At 38.9% G+C, this 26,793-nt stretch overlaps 1 protein-coding gene across 4 annotated transcripts in view; it reads right to left on the reverse strand.

Moving 5' to 3' along the window:
• The window catches only part of LOC105422023 (uncharacterized), a 191,317-nt gene that overhangs the window by 50,303 nt on the left and 114,221 nt on the right, over window positions 1–26,793 (reverse strand). For all 4 annotated transcript variants that reach the window (XM_011631234.2, XM_011631233.2, XM_011631236.2 and 1 more), the window contains exon 5: window positions 5,925–6,035. In XM_011631234.2, coding sequence (XP_011629536.2) covers window positions 5,925–6,035 — 111 coding nt within the window. The remainder of the gene's footprint in view (window positions 1–5,924; window positions 6,036–26,793) is intronic.

Below are 26,793 nucleotides of genomic sequence, written 5' to 3' on the forward strand. Positions count from 1 at the left end.
TAAAGTTAAAAGAAACAGCAGTAGCGAAAGATCGTTGACAATAAAAAAAACGACTGCTTCTTCAACACTCTAATAGTTAACATACATCGTTAGGATAATTTCATCATAAATCTTCGCGCTTATCACAGACAAACAAGCGTTTCGGAGGGTGAGTTCGAACGTCGATTCTTTAAATGAAGCTAATATTCTTCTTGAGTTTGACGCTAATGCGGTAATATCCATTACATCGAGTGCAACGTTTGCTCGTTAATTGGCGCAATTTGCAATTTCCACGAGGAGCGTGTAAACGGCACCGGCATTTGCCGATCGGGTCTATCGCGTCGAAAGAGGAAACCGGCGATTATGTTCCTCGCGATGAAGTAAATGGCTGTTGCGAAGATAAGCGTAAACTCCTAAGTCTCCCGTTATGATAGCGAAACGCGCTAGGCGCGCGCCTCATTAATTCGCCTAATGGCGCAGCTAACTAATACTGATTAGAGTCTGTGGTTTACGTGGACGTTTTCGTTATTTATGCAGAGATGATTAGGGGCGCGAGAAAGCTGCGACGTATCAACTCGTTGCTGGATTAAATCGCATTAACGAATTCTTCAGAAATAAAATTCTGGCGAATATCTAAAAATATCTCAATGGAAAATTCGAAAATAATTAATTTTTTTTCATCGTTACTCTGCGTTAATTTAGATAATATATATATATATATATATATATATATATATATATAAAATATATACAGTTATCATGCAAAAGCTACTTTATTTTAATATATATATATATATATATATATATATATTAAAATAAAATAGCTTTTGCATGATAACTGTATATATTTTATATTGGATATATATATATATAAATATATTGAAAATTAGAATTTAATTTTAATTTTCTACTACACAATTTTCTAACGACATAAGTTTTAAATATATATATAATTATGATTGTTGTTATATAAAGTCGTTTCCTAAAAAGACAACTATTTAATATATACTTCGACAACAATTTCGACACGCGTGACTGCGTCATAGAATTATTCTCTTTAAGAATCATGGAAATCTCGACGAGATACAAAAATGTTGAGTGCGGCGTTTACACGCGTAATACAAAAAAATAAAAACAAAACGAGAATCATTTCGAGAATGATAAGACGAGATGTTCTTGTAGAACGATTATTACTACAAACCAAGAAAACTCTCGGTGTATAAACGTAACGTCGGTGCAATATGCTCGAATAATGTCACTTCGCTGCGTTTTCCGCCCACGGAATTTGCACATGCATCTCTTTGTCGTCCTTCGAAATCACTTTTATGCGCCACTAATCCATCCCAGAGATTTTTCATCCGAAATGCACCAAACGCGTAGATCGCAGTTTTATCTCTTAAATCATGAAAAACGTCCGCACCGCAGAAGTAATTCCGATTTCGGATGGAGAAATGGCGCTTATTACAATAAATGCGGCTTTAATGATGGTGGTCTCCCCAGGGGAGAACTAATTTCTGCTTTTTATCGTGGCTCAACGCGCGAATTATCACTTTTCAGCGAGCCATCGCGATGACGTCGTCAGAAAACATCGTTCGGGCAAAAAATTTCGCAAATGCTTCATCAAAAATCTTGAATTTATGAAAGAGCATTTTAACAGATAAATATAGAACCTTCATAATAATTTATTAAAAAAATAAATTCAAGATAAATTATAATCGCAATCATGACTCCAGGAGAAGTATCAAAATAATCAAAGAACAATGACGATCAAAAGAATCTTCCCGCTTAAGAATATAGACGAAAAACTTATTTTTATATCCCAAGCCATAAGAATTTTTATGAGAAATATAAAATTTAAGAGAAGATTCATTATCAAGTTAATTACGAGATCAAACGAATTAAAACGTCAGAGATTAAGTTCTGGAACGTTTCTTAAAAAAAAAAGATGAAAAGGGATAATTTAAATGCGTGATTTTCTTGATGATACTGACTTCGCATATGGTCAGCGTTCGTTGTCGATCGATAACGTTTCCACAAAGTTCGCGAAGAACGTTACAAGAATGAGACTGTCTGTTCCGCGTCGCGACACGTGGTGAAATTCTATCGGCCCTCTCAAGAATGGACGCGAGATTGCCTCTAGAGGAAATAATTCACTCTCGGTATCATTCGACGACGAGAGGTGCACCACGGTGGTCGGAGCTCTTTTCTGGTCGTGCAGAGAGATTTTAAACTTTTCCATCCTCGCGCGCGAGATGGCGAAGTTCCTACGGTCTAGACGAATCCTCGCCTCGGCGTGAGGATAATCCGATACGGCTTGCCGGGAATGTAATTTACTCGAGGGGGGTCGCGCGTCACCGTCGAACCCCGAAGAACCTCTTTATCCCCCGTCACCCATCCACCTACCCGTCTTCTCCTCCTTCCGCCTCTCCCAGTGTCCTCGCGTCTCTCGCGGACACATCTTCCGGACTGTATTAGATTTTCCTCCCGGGAGTTTTGTAAATACAATATCTTGTTCGCGGCAAAATGGCAAATGATCCAATAATTCCCCAGACGTATATCAAGTAAAATCCCTTAATAAATTATATTATTATTCTATGCTGGATTACCCACCACCATAAAATATTCTTCTTCTATCACAATTTTTAGCAGCAGACGTCTGGCATCATATAAACTTTTAATATATTTCCTTAATCTATAATCATCATTTACCTATTTTTTTTTCAAATAATTGCTATTTTTATACTTGTATTTTTATCAACATTAACGCCATCGTTTAACTATTAGTGGAGAACATATAATTAATTTTTAACTTAACAATAAAATTATGGATCTTCTTATTAATTCAATATTAAACGCATCTGCTACGAATCTTTCCTTTTTCTCTTACTCACAGAAATTATAATTATTTCCTACGTGTAATAAATCTTACCAAGAGTTCTTATTAATAAACGATATGAAATAATTATATCTTTGGTAAATATGATCTAACCAAAGCACGTAGCACAATCCGCGGGATTAATGAGATCGGCAGCTATCCAAGCTCCATCTAAATTACAAAACGTTTGGAAAAACCGCAGGATAAATGAAGTCAACGAAGACGACGATAAGCGAGCGAACCGCTCGACCGATCCCCGACTCGAGTGTGTTCGATCAGCAGGCTGATTTTCCTAATTCTCGGATCGTCGCGCTTAATTTCAGTAGAAATTACGTGGATTTAACTCGCCGCAGTGGCGACAATTTATCGCGGCTTACATGTCGCGTGGCGCCGACAACGTTCGTGACTGGAAAAGTATCAAGTGGATTTTGCGAGAAACGTCCCGCCCGGATTACTTATACATTTGCCTGGTGAATAATTAGTTGTGCCCCCGAGGAGAAAAAAAAGATGCATCCGTTCTTCTACGTGACGTAATTAATTTTCCGTTCCCATTCCCGACGTCTTATGCAATTCCCTCAATTTTAATGCACCACGCGGAATGGCGCGACAGAAACGTTCCTCGCTCTGTGAAAAGTAACAGAAATTTGACAGATTCATATTAATTGTTTTCGATTATTTTTCGCACGAAAAAATTTCGCCACTCAGAATCAGCGCGACGGAACGAGTCCTCCTCTCCAGCATGCAATATAAATCATCGGTATAAATTTACAATCACATAATTGAAGTGCAATTTATACCGGGATATCCGTACTCCATGCTCGTATTATAATTAAAAATCCATAGAAAAAAATCCGATGCACGCGATTTGTCTCCATGAAAAAGCGGCGTATACATTTATTATTAAATTATTATGCCATCTCGTATGGAAAAATCCATCGGACACTCTCGCATTCCGCAAAGCGACACAAAGAATCGCGAAGCGCCACGAGTATCCTCTCTCGGGGCGTACCAGCTGCAAAAAGCAAGCGCCGCGTTCGTGACCCCGCAACGACGACGGGGATGATTCAAAGAAAATCGACGGGAGGGCAGTCCCTCAACTTCGACTTACGATCACGTGATGCGCGATAAATAATTCGGGCTGCTCGCGGGAATCCGTTCGCGAAAAACGCGTAAATCACACGAGATTGCGCGCGGACGAACTGGCTCGAGGGTGGAGCTCCTCCACCCTCCGCCCTCCGCGCTTGTTTTTGTCGTGATATTTTATAGGCTTGCAAAAGGGGGCGCGGATAAGGGCACGTCAGAAACACGCTACGTTCCTATCATCCTCATCCTATTCCGGAAGGTCCGTCTTAGCGAAAGAGACGAGGGGTTTCTCTCTTTCCGTTGCCGACTCGGCAACGGGAAGTGGATTAAAATGCGGACAAGTTCGGAATATTACGTCGGCTGGTCTCTACATACGCGCGTGATCTTTTCATCTCGATGAAAACGTCGAGGTAATCGCGAATGCTTTATGCCGGAAATTGCGCGGCGGGAAATGAAGTGCGGTATAAGTATGGCTCAGTTATGTGCAATAATGAAATATCGCGTAATGCAAAATGTCGCACGAAAGCGCAGTTTTTTCTGCACGCTTAACATTGTTGTCGCGAATATGTAAACTCCATTTATATAACGCGATGGAGTTGTATCGTGTATTGTTACACGGTAATCTTTTTATAATGAAATTATTTCCTGCTCCGGGGAAAGAGTTTCACATCGAGTAGAGAGAGTTTGCATATTTCAATCACATCGTTTATAATAATAATTGTGTATAACGTTAAGTAATAAGTAAATGTACTCGGTATATACGGACTAAATAAGTACTTTTAAAAAATACAATCTATCTACAAAATTGTAAGCGTAATGAGAAAATTGCATACGTAGCAAGTTGCGAGTTGGCTTCACAAAAATATGAAATAATTATGTTAATGATGTAATCTTATCACGTAATAATATATGCTATAACTTAGAGGAGTCGATGATTATCTCTAAAGTGCCGCAGATAATAAAGGCGGAACGCTGCAAATAATAATTTCGCGTTATCAGTAGTACCGATCGGTAACAGCACGTCGGACGATCCAACGGGTATCGCGAGATTATCGTGGATAACGGGATAAATCGGTCGGTGGCGTTAAGCGCCACGCTGTAAGTACATCGTGACGTAACACGAATAAACCGTGCGGCAGAAGAGAAACGCGATTACGTGAGGGGTAGGGACGCTCTCTATCTCCGAGACCAGGGAGTTTCTGCAGTCTACTCCTGGGGTCTGGTTTACGAGGGTCGTCGTTATCTGATATGGCGAACGGCGCCGAATGCCACCGCAGAGCAGCGGCAACCAGCCGCGCGGGTCTGCAGGTCTAGTCTAGGTCTAGTCCAGGCCGAGACCACACCGCCGTCAAGCACCACTACTTACTCGCCGTCCTCGCGATTGCAGTTTCGTCCCGGGAAGAGCGAGCGAAGTTAACGGATCGGCGACTCCGTGCAAGACGGAGACCATATAGTTTTCAGGTGCTTCGACCGACCAAATAGAGCGCCCGGAGTTCGATCGAGTTGGCTACTGGGTTTCGGACCGATATATTTTACCACTCTAATGCACCTTCGATACGGAAGGCGAAAGTATACGAGACAGGATGAAATTTCAGCCGTGGTAAAGTGACTTTCGCAAAAATATATTGAAACTTTCGATCATTCTCCGATCTACACGCTTATATCATTTATATCACTGTAATACTTAATTTAAAATAATCATATAATTGTCGTTATTAAAACTAGATCGCTTAATTCTATATATGTTAAAATCTAATGCCCATTAAATATTTCTGACTATACACTATTAATTTTGTCAAGTTTTTATGTTCTTATTCTATCGACCTTCCTTCATTCCTACGTTAAAAGTAACTTGTATCTTTTGAAATTTGAATACTTGGATGAATAACATTAATAGTAAAGTAACATCGCAATGCTCTTGACATCATCAACTTTATCACTTGACGCGCCGAGTCAAATTTAAAAGGTAAATATTTATACAACATACCTTGTTGATCTGCCGCTGCAACTTTGTAATCGTCGCTCGATCTCGTTGAGCCGCGATACGTTCCGCCAGCAACGCTTGCTCCAACTCTTGCACTCGCTCTTCCAGACTTTCCTGTAACAACAAATTAAAATTGCTTGTGAATGAAAAAAATAGCATATAATGCGTATACTAATCGGAAGCGTTGTTACATCGATTTCCAATTAACTTCTCGTCGAGCGACGCAATTCCGAAGTCTGTCCGTAACTTTCGGCGGGATATCCCCGACGTAATTCCCGTTACCTGAGTTTTAAGCTGCCTTAACAAGGGCTTAAACTTTAAGGAGAGAGATCACACTCTCCTCCGTATACTTGGAGATTACCGCGCCGATGCACGTCGGAGAGTCGGATCCCCGAAAGCGAGAAACCTTGTCGGTCCGGTCGATTCTTGTCTACTTGCGGCTCGCCAAGAAAGATATCGATGCTATCGCAAGTAATCTTGATATGGCCGTGAAATAAGCTGGCAAGCGACACATTTTTATTTAAATTTAACTTAACAAACAATAATTTAATTGAAATCACAAGATTTAGGATTTTAGTTTAAAACTAATAACTTTCAAAGACTTATAAAGACATTATCGATCCATTCTCTATAATACTTTACGATTATTTCAAGACAAATCGGAAATTAATTATTAATGCTAATAGCGTTTTTACACAAGTCCTGAATCTTTTAAAAAGTTATTAAAGCGTTAAAATAAAACTTGTCAACTTTTCAAGAGTTTTGATTAACAAAAGATTACAATATTCATTCGAGAGAATTGGAACTTTTCCAATAAGACAGAATCAACCTTTTCAACTTCGCCGCAATCTTCGCGAGAAGCTTGGCGGCGCCGCCGCAATCGTGCCCGAATTGATTTACAACCTTCCTACAACCTAAGGCATTTCTGATTATCAGCGACGGTTATTGAGGCCGCGCCGCGTCGGGACGGAATGGTAATGAGCGGACTCCTGCTTGGTCTACGGGGGCTGTTGGTCGCGATTTGACCATAAGTATTGGGCGTAATCTATTAGATTCGAGGCGACGCCGACGCGGCGTCGGAGGACACCACCCCCGTCCTCGATTCCTCCTCGTATACACGGACGCATTCGTATGCGGGGGCACGTAGCCGCAATTCACCCTTCCCGAACCCTCGGCCACCGCCGATGCCGCGCAGCCGACAACGTGCAGCCATTGTTTGCCCCGCGAACGGCTCTCGCCCCCGCACGCACGGGGTAACTGCAGGAACACTTACTTTCAAATCCGTACCCCAACGCGCGAGTGAAACGACAATTTTTTTCCCTGTGCTTCCGCAAAATGGCTGCGCTTGGATTTTGCACGAATTTACAATATGCAATTCTCTCGTCGATAAGAACGAGGCAAAAGAACGTTTCGGCAAACGCTCGTACTGAAAAATTTATATGTCAAAAACGAAAAGAGAAAATCGTGAAATAAATTGCACTCTGCTCTAGAATATATCATGTCCCGAATAATTATGAAGCTGCGTGGCGGAAGAGCGTAAAGCCTTTCGTGACGCAGAGTCATTCTTTTACCGAAGGAATATGTTGCAGGTTGCTAGATCGGTATGCGAGATCTCTCTCTCTCTCTCTATGTGGGAGTCAAGTACGGATGTTTGGTTACTTTGTTCTGCTAAGCAACATTACGGATGATAAGGAAAATACGAAACATGTCTCGATATTGATTCAACGATAAGGCATTTTAAATATGTAGCAGAACTGAATTAATGAAGAGTTTCCGAATGAGAGATCGCGATACACGGGACTATCGATTGCAGGCTACGGCGAGCGATTAAAATTCCTCTCTCGTCGCGTCGACTTTGTTATTGTCGCTGCGCGTTTTACTCTAACGTTCTCTAAAAATTTATAGCTATCCTGCGCGAAGAGTATAATCGATATTCAACAACTTCTGAATCGCGAGAACCGAGAAAAATACCGTAATTCACGATAATAAATCAACAGTGTTTTATTAACGACTTGCGCTAAGCAAATGTACAGTTCGTATACGTTTTTTTATTTTCAACGAAATCAAATGACGACATGAGCGAAATTAATTTCTCTCCAATAAAGCGAATTGCACATTACAAATTTTATGCTTTACCAAAACATATGCTATAACAAAACATTTTGACATCTATGTTAAATGATCTATTCGTGATATAAAATAAATATTATCGTATATCTAGATATCACGTATCTTTGTCACGTCATTATTCATCCAGTCAGCAAAATGATATAATTATATCATATCATTTGTATAACGACTTAACCAAAGCTGAAATAAATATCAATAAGTTGTAATGGGTTTCACGTATCGTTGCGAATATTCATTCGGCCGGTTCATCGGTTTGAAAAATTATATATTCCGCGATATTGCGGCGTGTACAAACATTAATAAATCAAGCCAGCCAGAGATATCGTGTCGAGGCTCTCACCGTGTCACCACAAATATTCCTCGGCCATTTAGTAAAACGCTCTTATCTCTTTCTCCCTCGCGTCGAGGCTCGCAATTATTACGAGCGCCGAGCAGAGTCTGCATAACCAGCTCTGCTCTACGTGAAATGTGGGACCCGGCGAAGGGTCGAGGGGCACGACGGGCGGTATACATGTCCGAGGATCCGTAGAATTAGCGTGGGGACTTCCGGGACGTCATTTAAAGTGCGGGACCCGCGCGCCGCGATGAACCCACTCTATATGCAGAGATTCCGTTAAATTGCAAACGCCCGTTTCCTCCCCCCCCGCCCGGCAGCCCGGCGGAAGGGTGGCCTCCGACAGGGCTAGGGTTAAGGTATTGCCCTGCTGGCGACGTGTAATCAGACCCGACTGACTCTTGAACGCTATCAGCCAGTGCGCGCCTGCGATCTCCTTTCCGGAACAATGAAAGCGTGACGGAAGACTCGTGCTGCTCGCGTTAATTTCGATGATCAACTACGATTCGACTTTAATTGCCCGAAATAAATACGCAAACATTCAATATTGAACCAGCTGGCTACAACGCGAAAGATTGACTTCCGAAAGATGACTGTCGAGAAAATTAGAAAGGAGATACTTCCATGCATTTCCTTACGAATAAAAAAATTAATCCTTTCGACATAGCGTAGTTAATAATGGTGTTAAAAGAATTAAATTACGGTCACTTCTGAATTTTTTGAGGCAACGTTTTGCGACCTGAAAAGAGGGCGATTGTGTTACGAAGGATATGAATCGATTCTACGTAAACGCGTTTTTCTATGCGTTTTCTATGCGAATTTCGCAAGACAGGCTACTGTCTGTCCCGAGAATTTTCACGATCGCGCGCTCGAGTCCATCTCCTCTCCACGCTGAATTATGGTCGTGATTTCCGGCGAGATGGACCTTCCGGCTTGGCAGAAGTCCAGTACTTCGCGAAAGTGCGCGGATAAATCAAACGCGTTTTTTCAGGCCGCCATCGCTACCAAGGCGTTAGTTTATTGCCATGTAAATCATCGGCGCCGCGGCGGCGACGATTGGCGTCGATAAAAAAATACACGTCGTTCCGTTTCTATAGATCGCAACAAAGCTGCGAGTCTCGAAATCGTGCGCAGCAGAAATCCGCCAGAAATAATATTGATATTGAATGTGATTATATATGTAATATCAAAGTTATCATATCCGATAAAATATGATTTATACTGTTTTAATTGTTCAATTAAATATCTTTAGGAAAATATGTGATACTTCGGAATGTTTTATAAAAAATTCTTAGAGATGTAAATAACAAGTAAATTCTGTTAGAATACAAGAATTTTGTAAAAGAAAATTTTAAGTTAAATATATAAAAAATATACAAAAGACATCTTTTAAAATCTCAGTTTGTTGATCAAAATATCTTCAAATGCGAAGCGAGATTTAATTTATTAACATTATTATTATTTAAAAAAATGTTAAATATATATATATATATATATATATATATATATATATATATATATATATATATATACTATAATTCCAGTATTATAAATTGATACAAAAATATCGACTAAATTCACAAGTTTATCAAGTCGTATTTTTCACGTATTATTTTTTCGAGTATTACATTGTTCCACGGTTCGTGATTCATTCAGAACATTGTCACTTCTTTTTGCTACTTGTGGAACAATCTGTAGACGATGTATCGACTACTCACTATCGTTTCGAAGACACGTTATGTCGCCTTTTATTGCCGTAGCGTGAGGATGGCATATACTCTGTAGAAGTAATAGTGACGGAATTTATAGGCGAAAGTCTTATGACGTTTTCCTTCCGTACGATATAAGCTTTATCGACATGTTGTTATCTTTATCTACTCGCGTGCGGCCAGATTTCATTTCAGATTTATGAACTTGTCCCGTCGTTCTCGCATCCAGTGACTGTTTCTTTAATGATCACTTTGCACGATTTCGCACCTTTTATATTCTTATCAAAAGCAAGTACATAAGAATAAACATCGAAGCGAGAAATCGTCTCATTTAGATTCAATCTGAGTCATGGAAAAAATAAATTATTAAAAATAAATTAATAATAGACTATTTGGATGAAATCCTTCCTTTCTACATTAAGACTTTTGTATTATTGAGAATTTTGAATATATTTTGCATCAAAATCTGTGCATCAAAATCTCAACACTTCTCTTTTAATAATAGATCTTTTATAATATGAATATGATAGAAATCCAAAATTTTAAACACGTAGATAAAAACACTATTTTATTGAAAATAAACGGATGAATAAATAACGGATGAAAAAATGATTTAAAATATCATTTAACAATGTTCGCGAATTTATTACATGTAAACGTATCAGATGGAATTTCTGCTGACACAAAAAATTCCTTCAAGATTTTCACCGTCGTCTTATTCCGTCACTTTCAAAGCACTCTGTGCATAAACTTACATTGTGCTCATTTTTTCTGACTCGTTCTCTTTTCGCTTTATAGAGAAGTTGCGGGAGTGTTTCCAAAGAGTGCCCGAGAGAATTGATTCCCTTGAAAGATGAAGCCGAAAGGAGTGGCGCGGGAACGTCGGAGGAAACTCAGGAAGGAACTGAAGATTAGGACATCGGGGGGAGGACAACGAGGGAGAGACTTTCTTCCCCTCGATACGCTTCTACCTTCATCGCGAACGGAGACATTTTAATTTACGGTCCCCGTCGATATCACGCCACCACCGATCCATTTCTACGTGGCGAAGCCGGTTTCTCTCGCCTCTATAAAATTCATATTGTCACGCTTAAAGAAACGAAGACGACGAGGGTATTCTTTAATAAAAAAAAAGAAAATAAAAGAACTCGCGCGATCTCCGCCGGACATTTCCAGTCCGATGCACTGCAAATGATTTCTCACCGACTAGAATTGCGACTTTAATGATTTATTGCATGATATGAAATGCAATTAAGATAAATCGTGCGCTCTCCGAGAAAATATATATATATATATATATATATATATATATATAAAAAGAAAATGTGTTTTTCTTTTGAAGAAAAGACACATTTTTTTGAAAAATCTGATAAATTAATTGATAAATGTCATCGTTGAAATAAGAGCAATATTTAAATTTATATAAAATTATGTACACAAAATGTTTATATATAATGTATTTATATAATAATTGTAAATTATATAATATACAATAATATAATAAGCAGTAATTATCAATGTTTTATTTGTACTTTTAAACAAGTAATAATTGTTTATATTGAAAAAAATCCTATTATGAATTTTTCAGAAGTATTATAAGCAACGTGTTGTAATAAAAAAAAGAAATCGCATTTTTGATAAAATAAAATATTTCTTCGTTAATTTCCTCCTTTAAATATTAGATTTCAATTTATCTCATAACATTTCTATTATTATACATAGTTTGCTTAATCGCGAAATTTTCATATCGAAATGAAAGTCCAGAAAAACGATTACCGCAAAACGGTAAATTCTGTTCTCTTCGAACGAACCGGGATGGGAAACGAGAACGAAGAGCTGAAGGCGATGTTTTATCGAGGACATCGATCTTTTACCCCCTCGAGATATCTTGCCGCGTCCTGCTCGATTATCCTGGTCGATGCACGTCGTGTAAAAAGAGATTCGGAATTGGACGTTCGCGACAGTAGTAACGAATGAAATTCGAAGAATGGTGCACCTTTAAGATGCAAGGCTGCCACGGCGTTGGCGAGGAAGAACAATGGGGGCCGGATAAAGGGGTGCGAGGTCGGTACAGAGATGGCGGAGGGAACAGGAGGGATGGGTGCTCAGGCTTCCCCGTGGATGAGAAACGCGGAAGAGAAAGGGTGGCTTCGAGAGAGCTCGAAGGGTGGCTAATAGAAACGAAGGGCCCGTCTGTCGTCGAGGAACAAAGCCATACAGGTGCTATCGGTGAGAGATCGTAGTAAAAAAAAAAGTAGAAAAAGGTTGATGATCGATACCGACATTAAATCGATCGTTCAATCCAAAAGTGTAACTTCAGTCTTTTAACGGTTTCGATTTTTCCACTTTTTAAAATTTTATAAATGTTAAAGTGCCTTCAAGCATAATATTAATTATATTTAATGTAAAATGGATAAAAAAATAATTAAATTGTAATAAAAAAGGATTATAGCATATGTGATGTAAATAATTATAAATCAACAAATTTAGATATTAGTTTTGTATGTGACATGAATAAATCATATTCAGAGAAATATAGATTATTGTTACATGTGTATATCAATCAAATATAATATAATTCCAACAGCATGGAACAAATCGCCGATAGGATTTTTTCCTCGAACGAGGGTAGAAGATGATAATTTAACTACACCCCTTTAATCTGTGTAGACGGCTTTGAGGAATCCTATGAGGCTGCGAAATGCGAGAGATCGTAGATGAACGAGAAGATCCGAACGATGGCACGCCCAGTATTCGAAATAAGAAATACCCTCGAATTCCCGAAAGCCCAGGGTGGAAAACAGGGAACGAAGACGAGACGAACGAATAAGAAATGAGTGTGCATTCCTCGATCAGCCAATATATTTACCTAAAGCAGAACGAACGAGATTTTTCTCTGAGGATTTCACGATTATTGCTGGAAGACGAAAAAGAATTTCACGAGCACAGCGATTATCTCTAATTTGTGAAATTGAAGATTTATTAGCCATTTAATTTATCCTCTTTCGCCAGCTTAACCATATTAGCTACGTTCTCGGAAAGATATTAAAATTATATCTGCTGCAAACACAAATCAAATTAAAGAATTTATATCATTTAATTTTTACTCTACTTTTATTTTTTCTTTTCCATTTTTTTTAATAAAAAGATAATAAATAATTGTCACGAAATTAATAATAAATTTTTAAGGATTATAAACTCAATTATCGTAATCTAAAAGGTTATTAAATAAAATAAAAAATGATGATCATTCTCTTTCTCTCTCTCTCTCTCTCTCTCCTCTTCAAATTTTCCGTCAATGCACGTTCGAAAATGATTACCTGGCGATCAGTAATCACCTGAATGAGACACGTGTCCTTGCACTTGGTTGCATTCTGACAAGTCCTCGAGAACGAAGCCTTTAATCCTCCTTAAGGGTATACATATATTCGTACATCGGGGGGGGAGATAAGTCGGCCACTGACTTTTATATACGAAGATTAGGTGCCAAAAATATAATCGGGAGTGACAATATCTTATTATGGAGGTTTTCGTGCAAACGCGAAATAAGGGGAACCGAAATAACGCAAATAACAGGAAGGATTTGAGCATATCATTGAATCTACATTTTGTTACAAGAGAGATCCTCAGGATCCCTTAACATTGCACACATCAAATCAATCTTACGATATCATACGAAATATATTTCTGTAACATCATGTATTATACGATTATTTCCTACAAAAGGAAGGAATTTAGAGATGCGTAATAAAAATGTAAGTAACTGCTTTCTAAAAGATCTGTAAATCATTTTAATAATTACAATAACGTTTAATAGATAACAGGAAGAAAAATTACGACAGTCGTTCTGGACTGCAATTTCTCGCTTTGTCGCTTAATAATGGGCCTTTGCTCAATCGTTGCACAGACATCTTTAAATAGATCATCCCGCACGGTGTATATTCATGAACGGAGTAAAAGCGAAATAATCACGCGGCACGGAAGATTGCGTTTTTATTTAAATCCCATTCGCGGCGGCGTTTTTCCCCGCAACTCGTAATATAACAGAGGGAGAAATATTCGTCCGGCGAGAATTAATCCCGAGGAAAAAAAATTAGATATTCGCGCCAGACATCCCGCACGCGTGTGGGTGTGCATACGTGTGTTCTTTTCGCGACGCTGCTCGCGGATGATAAAGCGGCTTCTCTCGGTCGGATAGAACGAACGTGTACATCCGCCGTGATCGATCTCGCGACGAGATTCTCACACGTGAAATTCTTCCTCGGCATTCGGATCGTATTCCAGATAGGCCAATGGCATTGATCGCATATCCGCGTTGCATATCACATCGCGTGGGACGAATAAGCAAAGCCTAATCGAGCAGAATGCAGAATCGTTGCTGACAGTCGCGATTTCTAGACAAGATGAAAATTAAGTAACAAGGAGAAATACATCACGAGATCACGAGAGAATTCTCGAGAGATTCTCTGTGAATATGTTAATAACATTTAACAACACACTCCTTCGATATTTCAAAGTCATCAAAATTTATCTAGAAAATAATTTAAAATGTAGCTATATATTATTGTTAATTTTTCTATCTCTTTAAATTCTACAGATTTTATTTTGCTCAAACTTCAAGTTATATATTTATGTAATGTTGATTTTGCGTTTTTTTTTTAATTTTTTTTTCTTAGATTAATTTCGAATTATCGCTTCAGGAATTAAAAGATATTTAATCTGCATGATGGAACGTGATGATGTTTCATTCTATCCGACGACGTTTATTGACAATTAAATCAATGTCACCGTTCTATGTCACCACGTGCAACGATGATCACGGAGAGGCGCGAATTGAATTCGCAAATTGCATCTCGCGTAAATTGCCGGGACCGTCTTTAATTCCTCTCTCGCAACTCGCGCCGGTCTCAATCCCAATAGTCGTAAAGGATAATTCGTTGATGTCCATCTAGCGCGAACACGTGGTCGTACGGGAATCTGTTACGGTACATTAACTTTAAACATCGTCTATTCGACGAAATCACGGCCGGACATCGTAACATGGCTCTCCCGGCTCTAATCGATAGTCACTAAAGTAATCGCGAGGCGATTTACACGGCTCTCCCGAGCTCCGGCGAGTCTTGAATAACTTGTCGACAATGTCATTAAATATCTTGTTTATCGTAAACTTTTCAAACAAATTTATTAATAAAACATGAATTTCAATAAATTTATCACGTAAATTCTAATAAGCGCAATAAAATTATTTACGCTGATTTCCTGAGTCAAAATAACATGCACAATATAATTAGAATTATGTCTTTAGATAACAAAATAATTTTATGTGTATTTTTACTGATTAAAAAGAATCTGTGAAACTTTCTCATAAATTCTTTTTAGAAATAATCTTTTAATGTTACGTTCTTGTCTGTAATGGCGGCAGAACTTGATACGCGTACCGCATGATTGAATCTTGTAGCCTTTTAAATCCTTCGAGGAAGCATTCTCAGGACGACGAGCAGCATGTCACACGGATTTTTTCCGGCCCATTAAAAGGGAGCGTCCGCTTTGAATTCGAGTATCTCAAGTAATTACCAAAGATAATTCGATGAGGGTCTAAAGCCGCCGTGAAGAGGCCAGCGGCAAAGAGTACCAACGTCGAGATGATGTTGAGAGGATAGGTCGAAGGTCGTCTTGAAAGGAGTTTGGTGTAAAGGAACCCGTTGATAAAGAGAACAAGAGATTGGGGAGAGCAAAAGTGGCATTCGATTGACGATGAGGCAAATGGAAACCGCTGAAGAGACGCGCCTCCTTTCTTCCGAGAGACAATGCTTTCTATAAATTCTAAACATGGTCATTGAAAAGTTTGTACAATAAGATTCCAATATTATAAAATATACGTTGTAAATATAAACGTTGTATTTAATATATTACTCAATAAAAATAAATTTCCTTTTCTTTATACATACTATTAGATTCTTTTTTAAAAATATCCTTTGTCTTCTTTTACAATTCTTATTAATTTCATATCGAATAAAATATTTTTTATTTCAAAATTGGATTGTATTGGAAAACATCTTCCTCGCCTATAGAAGGAGAATGGAGAGACAGGATGAAATAATTTTACTCGTTAAAGCTAAGTCCTTTGTCTTTCGCGGAACAAAGAGACGAGACGCAGGCGATATCGCGGCACGCTCACTGGAAAGTTTACTTTGATTAAAATTGTTTTAATAACACACCGAGATGCTTCGCGCCGTCCGAATAGTTCCGCAATGGCGTACGGAATTACCATAAAATAATACAGGATAACTGCAACGTCGAACGACGCTGTCGATTTTCAGTACCTACGTTTTCACCATTCTCGCATTTTAATCGGAATTTAATGTCCAGGCGGAACGATGAAAAAATACTTGTGGAATTTTTCATTTTCTATCGTCAATTTCTATTGATATTCGTTGTTTTTATTGCAAAAATGCCGATAGAAAACATGCATAAATTATTTTCCTTTTCATCCAATAAAAAAATATGTGCTATGTAATATTAATGCAGAAAAATGTTGCTTGACGTAATATCTACCATTGATAATAATAATTTTATAAGAAATGTATATAATAATTCTATGCTTCAAAATAAAATTTACATTGTATGAAAATTATATATCGTACATTTTATAGAGTCAAAGATATTGGCAAAAAATTATTCAAGAAATCAAAGGATTATCTCGAAATGAATTCATCTGTACAGCTGCCCTTCTAACACATTGTAGAATATCTTTTCTAACTTGTTGCAGAAAGTAGATATAACACGTGTACGACCCACCTTGTTGGAACGACCATTCGTCACGTGCATCGAGATTACTATTCGTGGTACGAGAGAACCTCCCCGGCTCGGCCTCTTTCCTTTCATTCAAAAAAGGATTTTTTTCATTGCAAATTGCATCTTCCGCAGATTAGCACTCGCGACATCGCTCTTATGTGGGAGTCGAGAAAGATTACAGCCGCCTCCCGACGTCGAGTCGAAGCTGAGGCTCATAAATTAATCCGCAAAACGTAGAACTGACGTTCTCCACCTCCGCCGACCGCGACACTAATCGATTACGCCGAGCACGCAATTAAATTATATCGCAATTATTTCGGCATAATCAATGTTGCACAAGGCGGTATTAATAATTAGAAATCTAAACATCAACAACCGCAGCTAATTAACGATCGCATCCCTAATTGCGTTGCGTTAATTATTTCTCGTCATAATTATTGTCAATTATTGTAATAAATTATTTAACAATTATCAAAACACGTAATTATCTCGATATTTTCCCAGTGGGCAAATATTGATCTCGAGTTCGTATCGATCTTAAATATTGTCAAAATTAAAGGATGATTTCTTGCAAAATATCCCAACGGTATGTCTAATTCACTAAGGAAATGACTGCCATAAATGTACGGTTCTAGCTAAAAACTGAAAATAATTGTTTCTCAAAAGATCTCTCTAAAAATAACGAGTGAATTCCCTTCGATTATTACGGACTCCCTCGAGCTATTGTTCTTTTCTTTGTTTTTATACTCTCAGCGAGAATCCCCTTCAGTTTCTCAGTCTCTCTCTTTCTCTCTTCATCTCGTTCCTGCATTTCGACGTAACCGCAATAATATCACCGAGAGATCCCGCTCTTCCCGTGGTGGTCCGCTCGTTAAAAATTCGGTGACAGCTCGATACAAGTACGGATCTTAAAATCGAGACGGGGAGAAGAGGAAGAGGAGAGAAAGAAGTCATCCCGCACGATTTTCCCCTCATCACGTCACGGCCTGATACACGTCGCGCGTGATGATCGCGATGCGGGATTGAGACGAGGCACGCCTCTTGCGCAACTTCTTCACGGAAGATATATGCGAAACGACACGCTCTCTCGTATGTCGGATGAAATAACGGTTGTCCGAATTGCGAAAAGATGAAAAATGACGATACCCATATTTCAACTTTAACGTACATGCTTATGCGAGAATTATTATTATATTTTTGATTTTTGCTAAAAGAAACGCTGAAACAAGCGGCGTAAAAAAAAAAAAAAATTAATGTATTTCCGTGATGTAATAAGTTAACAAATAAGAGAGGACTCTTTTATGCATGGTTACAGATTTCAATGACTGTTCCGAATCTCTTTCGAGTGGCACGATATTGGTTCTGATATTATATAAATCGTATCAGAGGATTTCATCTACAAATAAACGAGCGATCATTAAAATTACATCATGCCCGTCTAGAATGGGTCTAGAATGGTGAATTATAAAGAGCCGGCAGTCGTTTCGATACGGTCCTGACGGAAGGGCCGAGGTTTTATGGACCTGTCGCGGTCCATAACGTGTGATCCCGGCACCGTGTGCACTCTCGTTAAAAAGAGCGGCAAGTCCGATACGTATCAGAACGCCATTTGCGCTCCTGTTTACGATATCATTTCTTTCTCTCCTTCTCGTTCGTTTTTATGCACGTCGCAAAACGAGAAGCGTTTTGCGCCTTTTGATGAGCTGCCAAAAGTTCCCGTGGTTTTTCTCCGCGGGGAGTCTCGCTCCGTATTTCCATCATTTTCGTGCGATTACACATGACGATTATTTTATTATAATTATCCTCTCGCAGCCAAAAGAAGAGTCGCTCTTTTAAATCTTTTCATATCCATCTTTTCATATACAGAAATTAAAAATTATATAAAAATTAACGTAGATTTATTTTAACGCTTTCAATTACTCATAACAATTTTTCTTGATGATAAAGCTAAATTTTCAACGTAATTAAATAAAAATAAATCTAAAAAATTTGAAATATTTAAAAAATTTTATTCGTTAACTTATCTGTACATAATTTGTACACATTTTCTCCGAGATTCGTTTTCAAAAAGGGCTTTGTTCAAAGAACATTCCATTAAGACACAAAATTCCTGACAATCTCGCGACACCCTACACGTTTGGTGGCCCTCGCCATTTGTCGCCACGGTTACGAAAACAAAATAATTAGGGAGAGTCTACAGGAAGGTAACCCTTTCCACCTGTTTTCCCCGCGCCCTTGTGAAAAGGGCCGAAAGGAGAAGGGACGATTTGGGGAGCCCGGCGGCAGTCGCATAATCGCGTAAGCCCGCGTCTCGGGACGACAACTTCGTTTAAAGCGTTGTTCCCAATTATGCTCGTGTTAATCGTCGTCGTTGTGCGGAGCGGCCTCGCTGATTTTATTAGCTCGCGCGAATCAGGAGCGCGAAACGAGGCCTCGAAGTCGTTACGAAGTCGTTTCGCGAAAAGGGTCGACGCCTATCTGCCTTTCGTCGACGGACATGCAATCTAATATTTGAACGACGACAGCTGCGACGTCGCTCGCGCGTGTTTCACGTCATAGCTCGTTTATCGCTCCGCTAAAAGGACGATAGTAATCACGTTGGCCCGTGATAAGCTTCTGTCGAGCTGTAACGAGTTCCCGAGATCTCTCTTACTACAACTGTAATGACAATTTTAACTCAACAACAAGTGTTTCTAATTCAATATGTCGAAACGTAATAATCTCGTCTCCTCTTTTCGGTGAAATAAAAATAGAGGGATCTTCTAGGATGTTTGGACGGATTTAGCTTCGGGCTTCTTATTTGATCTACGACTTTTTCGAGCAAAAGTTATAATCATAGTCCCATAGAATGCAACAAGAGAGAAATGGGAGTTTACGAGATCACGGAGATAATACGATGGTGTTTTGTGGTAGAATGTTGGAAGCGAGTTTCTATGTTTCGCGAGTCGGACTACTTGTTCAGGACGCAATAATCCGAGCGGAAAATATTTCGCGAAATGGACTACGCGGCGATCCAGCGCGTTTCACGAAATTCCTCGCCGGACGGTTCATTATCGTTCGTAAAGATGACCGCGCGCGACCACTTGCAACGTAAAAAAAAAAAGCCGACTAATAGCATTAACCGCTTCTACTACCTCACGACTAAACGAAGACTCGTAAATTCAACGTTGGTTCGGAAACCGCGCGATGTTTCGCGTCGCTTACTCTTTCGCGCTTTTTCCACAAACCATAACGATAATTGAGTTTCCCTGAAAGTAATTTATACAACCGAGATAAAAACGCACATAAAAATCTAGTATTCTAGTATTCGATTTTTTTCTCGAATAAAAAACACTGTTAATATCACAATCCTCGATTAAAATTTCGTCTTTCTCTTTTTCATGCATCGTAAGTAAAAAATAAAAACATTGAGAGAAATGTTTAGTATGAATAACAAAAAAAAATTTGTTACTGATGTTAAAACTATTTATATTGATATGATCAATTAAATCATTGGTTATCACACCGATATTATTTGTCGAATTTATTAAACACACACAAAAAAATACAAAACATATTAAACAAAAATACTACACTTAATAAAAATATTTTCTACCATAATAGATTATTCTGTTAAAATAACTAAAAAAAAATTTATTTTATAATTGCATCCGATTTTATATTATTTATAAAATATGAATAGCCAAATAAAATTGTGTTATTAAATCAAAACGTTTGCTTATCTAGTAAAAAAAAAATATTTTAACAAAATTGTCTAGTAAACATCGGTTATTTGTGAACAATTCTCGTTTTTGTTACCATTGGTATAACTTTCTTCTCAATACAGTGTAAAATTGTAAATGTATAAGAATAATATTTCAATATGACATCCTGAATAATATCCCATGATATCACTTATATGATATCACTTTGCTGTTATTTTGCGGCACGACGAGATAATAAAAAGCAAAATTTCCCAGTGCCACTGTGCTGCTACTTGCGCCAGGATGAACACCAGATTTGCTGGCAGTCCCGGAGGTTAACGGCGAGCACGATTCGGCGTTCTGGCTTATGTTAAACAGACGCGGCTGGCCGACCCGGATAATGGCCGGGCGCCCATGAAAGTGCTCGAGCGGCTGCGAAAGGGTCGTCGATGCCTCTTCAAGGTGGCGGGTGCAAAATGAATTACCGGCGCCGTTGAGCCGTGAAAGCGAGAGAACGAGAGAAAGAGGCAGACGGAGGGAGAAGTGGATAAGTAGATAACGCGATTAATGCGCGGGCACATCGGGCCCGTTCTGTTTCACGAAGAGGCGCCAGGATCATCCCCGACGCGTCAGCTGCCGCCGGTGGATCACCGATGATCCATGTAATACGCACGTTACAACGGAGATATTTCGACTTCTCCTCTCCTGGAGTACTACCCGGAACTTAATACATCCCAATATATCTCGCGTGGATTGCGCAAGATAATTTATTTTTGCTATTACATGCAATCTAACATCACGCCGCGGGGAAGCACGGTTGCATCTTAATGGCTATTATAGTGGTGTTAAGGAGACGTGCAACGTGGCCGATCGTGGCTGCGAATTGCGAGGAAAGCGAGAGCCGTAAATAATCGGACACGTTTGCAAACCGTCGAATCACATTTACATCTGTAAGGGCGCGATTTGCACGACGCGAAAAGGCGAAACACATCTCGGCTCTCGGCTGGGTTTCGGACGCGGGAAGGAGGATTTATGCGATCGTTCGTTAGAGATGATATACTGGCGTATCGCGTTACGTGGAACGCGAGGTTTTAACCGGAAATGCATATCTGTAAGCGAGGGCAAATAAAAGCGACGATGAAGCGAGAGCCGAGCGTAGACGGTCTTTAACCCACGATGTGTTCGTGTCGGGAAACATATGCTCGCTTTAAATTGATACGGTAGCCAGCTAATAAATATCTGTGATACACGCGCGTTTATGCACTTCGGAGACCGGATCTCATTTGAAACACACATCAGGTATATAATTTGAACGTACTACATAATTATTTTGATAACCCAACAAAATTATTTTTCAGATCAATAGCAATTTTTGTTACTCATTTTTCAGAAAAATTGTCCTTTCGATGTATTACAACAAGAAAATGAAAAAAAAAAAAAACACATTAACTACTTAAAATAAGCTAAATTTGATATATCGTTTTAAATTGAGATATTGATCCCTAAATAGAAAGATAAATTAAGATAAATACATTTTATCCTTAACTTAATATTAAGAAATGAAATTAAAGTTTGGAACCTATGAGTTTGTCTACCTGAGATTATTCATAATGCTCTAAAGCGGGGTGAAATTTTCTTAATCAAACGGCCGGTAATGAATTTCTGACGAGGTAATTTTCTCTCGGAGAAGAAACCTTTAATTCGCTTTGAGCGAACGAAGCGAAATGGCAGAGATAACCGGCATCGAGGAATTAGCGCGATTATGTTAAGGTTGCTCTCTCTCTAAACGACGACGCGACGCGGTGATGCAGCGCGATGCAGCGCGATGCAGCGCGATGCGATAACGAGTCGGATCGCGGCGAACCACGGCCGCGATGGTATCGCCGTCTCGCAATCAGGCTCGATTAATTGCAACGACATGATAACCGCGAACACAATAAGCCCGCACTCCGCGGGAGGTGAATTCTCGACGCGTTGCACACGTGTGTGGTGCGCGCAGGTGTACGATGCACCGGCGTGCATGCACGCACGTACGCACGCACGCACTATTTATTGGCGGCTATAAGCGTACACGCGGTCGCCGATTAATATTTTTTTCTTAATTAAGAGATATAGATAAAAGACATTTAGCTTTAATTTCTGCTTTATATCATATACAATTCTAATATATAATTCTAGTTTCTGTTTTTATTTTTTTTATTTTTCTTAATTCAACGCTCTTTCCTAAATATTCATCGCTTTATCATTTATAAAAATACATATGTGTGTTTGTGTGTGTGTGTGTGTGTGTGTGTGTGTGTGTGTGTGTGTGTGTGTGTGTGTGATGTGTAAATGCACGCGAGCTCGGGTCCGTGGGTTCGCTAAGCCCAAATGACTGTGCGGATCAGTCATCCCTACGGGATACTATTGATTATGATCGTTTCGGACTTCATCCATTTAATTCATAAGATCTTGATACATACAACTGAAGAAAAAATAAAAGAGAGATAAGATTGTAGTACAATTTTTTCCGAAATATAATATAATACATTTCTGAACAAAATAAAATTTAAATCCACGTCTTAATTAATCTTATTTTTTTAATTATGCTAAGATTTTAAATTACACACATATACGCACACACACACACATACACACACACACACAAAATTATATATATATATATATTTCTTTATATATTATATATATTTTTAATTACATACATATATATAACTATGTATATTGTACTCCAAAAAATAAAATATTACGTGTTCGAAATTACCCATCTTATATCTTCTTAGATATAAATGATTATTACTGTTTCTCGCGATTACTCGCAGATACGTTACATAAGTCTTCAGCAAAATGAAATTTCGCAGGACACGCACGATTCATCGCCGGTACCATTTGGCGCGGACCAGTGTAGTTCCGGTTGTCCTAATCTATTATCCGGCAAGACTAGGATACCATCGAGAACCATTTAATTAGATTAATCCATCCACAATTACAGATAATTGCAGCCTGGCATCACTCTACGAGTTCAATTATCTTCCAGTTCATTCGTTTATTCGTTACTATTTCTCCTATTTCTCGATCTCAACAAATTAATTTTTTTCATAAAATTAATAGAAAAATGAAAAGATATTTTTGAAGCATAAAATCTCCTTTCAGTTAATGACGATTATTTATTATTTTAATTTCCTAAGATTTTTAGCTGCAACTTGAAGCAATCTTTCGGACTCGCTTCTCAAAAATTTCAATCCTTCCCTTTTCTCTTGCAGTTTCGACCTTCTTTTTCCGGATCGGAGAGACGCGATGCACAGTGATGCCTGTAGTTTGCGTGCCGGTCGATGCACTTCTGAGGATACTCGCGCCAAGTCGAATGTCGATGCACGGTGGGGATAGACAAAGGATTGATTACACGATAATGTTAGGCTAGTAAGGGCAGCGACCTTGCGCCAGCAGGCTTATCGATGCGATTTAGCCTCGATGCGGAGCGCACAAAGGGCAACCTCGGATGGAAAATGAAAGCCCGCGCGCAAGGAGAATTTCAATTATCGGCTAACAGATGGATTCGGCTTGCTGCCGTAGGTTCGCTGCGGCAACACCACGATGATGAATCCCTTCGCCGATCCCGGCCGACCGGGGTCCCGCTCACTTGTTTTTCGTTCTTATCGTATCGCGACGACAATGAGCGCGCAAAATTTACGACGGCGAACAGCGCGAAAAAATGTTAACTCTCCCTGCGATTTCCGCGAGTGTTTTTTTAACGATCAAATTCTGTTCGGACGACGACACGCGCGACTGGATAAAATAATGTTACTGTTGCATATGGTAATATCAATATAATAAGCAAAAATTAAAAAATTCAGAATTTAATAAAAAACAACCGATTAAAGTTTATGAGAATCAAATTCAAAATGACTGCATTAATTTCGTTATGACAGAGAGTACATACGACAGGTTGAATGTGACACTCTGGCCAGGGGGCGACATTAGATAGTACTTTTCGGCTATTTGATGTAAGGATTTACACGGACGGACCTCTCGAGTCTCTCCGCGGCCACGTCTGTTTTTCTTGCGTGTTTGTCTTGCAACTTACGGTACGGCTTGAAAATTGGTAAAGCCCGTAATCCCGCGGGGTTAGTAAAGCCTATGTTTATAAAGTATCCAAGACTCGCTCTGTGTTCTAGACAAAGAATCTCGCTTTAAGTCCCTCCCGATCGAGCTTGTCTGCGAAGCAAATTTCTCCCTACGTTCCTCTTCCTTTGTCCGCGCGTTGCACGACGTTATTTTTCACATCAGCTGATGCGCACGGACAAAATAGTCGATTTCTAGTCGAATTGCGTTTATTATACTTAGATCCTTAGATCCACAGAATATTGAATATAATTGATTTGCTAGGAATTCTCCCTAGCAAAAATACTTGCCCTCGGAATTTTATCCTGTTTTCGTTCGCAATTTTTCGAGCCTTTTCAAATTAATTTACATTGAAAAATAAATAAAACTTACATTGTAAAATTTACATTGATTATGCATATACTTATTTTATAATACATCATAATTTAAATATCAAGATTCAACCTTTTTTTTTTTTAATTATTTTATATATTTCTGTGAAATTGCGTAGTATTCAATATCGACCTTCAAAAACAGTGAAGTTTTGGAAGGCTCAGCGAAGGATAAAATCAAGCACGGAAATGCCTTCTCTATGCAATGATTTACAAATAATAGGAAGGCGTATTCAGGAACGTGCACTCGAATCGATAGCTATTTATGTATTTAAGAGTGCGGGATATCGGCGGAACGGTATAAGCGACCCTCTGGCCACTGGCTCGGGAATCTCACGAGCCGATGACCCGTACTCGCTACCAAGCGCGATGAATCACGACCGCCGCGATAGGATTGTTCGTTGATAATCGAGTGTGGCCACACGAGAGACGGTAAATCATACGTCGTTTTTGCGCAAGCATGAGGAGCGAGAGGGCGTCTCGTTATCGGTCCATTTGCGCGAGCGTCGCGTCTTTCTATCTTGAGTGCAGAAGTCAAACTTGATCGTAACGCGTAATCTACTACATGGTTTCAATTTTTCGATCTACATATAGACTTCTTTGAATATTTACGAACGTCAGTAAACTTTAAAAATTAAAAAATTTATTTATTATTAAATTTATTTATTAAATTTATTTCAATATCTAAATCTTGTTCAAAATTTAATAATTGATTTAAATTAATTAATTTCGATAATTGATTAGTTTCTTAAATCTTCATTAATCTTTTACATTTCTAATCTCTTAAATTTGGATTTTTAATATTTTGGAATATGCGTTATTATAAACATCGAAATATATAATTATTTAACGTAGAATACTAAATTAGATAGAAATAAATAGATAATGTTGCCTTGTGTTATATTTTCAAATTGTAATGAGAATCAAGCGGGTAAATGAAGCGGATAATAACTTAGTTCTTGAAAACTTGCAACAGTCATTTCTATCTGCGTTTGTCCGGAAAGGTAAGAAAGTGGCTCGTATCTTAAACCATTCCGGAAATGAGAATGTTTCGCTGTACCACCCCCTGCTCTTCCTCGGGAAAGCTTCCACGAGAAAGCATGCTCCGCCATGCGATCTACACGTGTCCGTCTCGTTGCTCCCTTTTTGTCCTTGAGGGCCGATCGAACGTGAAATTACGCGGTGGTCTTCTACCACGTGGAAGAGATAGAGAGGAGGGTGGAGACGAGATGAAGAGAAACCAGAGAAACGAGAAGACGAGAAGGAGGAAAAAGAGGAGGTCCAGGCAAAGGATAGCGGTCGACGACGATAATGTCCAGCCGTGAGCGTTATTCCGGCGGGTGGATGTGTTCTTATCCTGCGCCAGGACGACTATTTGTTCCACGCAATGCGTAAATTACTGGCGATCGAGCCGCGGGTGGAGAAAGCGGAGGTAGCTGATGCCATCGTGTTGTGAACCTGTTAGCCTTTCTACTATACTTGTGCCAAATTAAATTCACATTCTTATAAAAAGAATTTTTAGTGCATAATTTATATGTACAAAGCTATGTAAATTTATAGGTAAAAATAAAAGTATTTTTACCCCTTTTAAGAAACTTAATAAGAAACTTCTATTACTCTGATATAAGAAATTCGCTTCACATGGCTTATGTAGTGGCTTTGTAATCTACGTGAGACGGCAACTTCATTTAAACGTCATGCAAACAAACGGGTGGAGGTAATCTCATAGTT

This window comes from Pogonomyrmex barbatus, unplaced genomic scaffold (assembly GCF_055798465.1).
Source record: "Pogonomyrmex barbatus isolate J1 unplaced genomic scaffold, ASM5579846v1 scaffold13, whole genome shotgun sequence".
Classification (NCBI taxonomy): Eukaryota; Metazoa; Arthropoda; class Insecta; order Hymenoptera; family Formicidae; genus Pogonomyrmex; species Pogonomyrmex barbatus.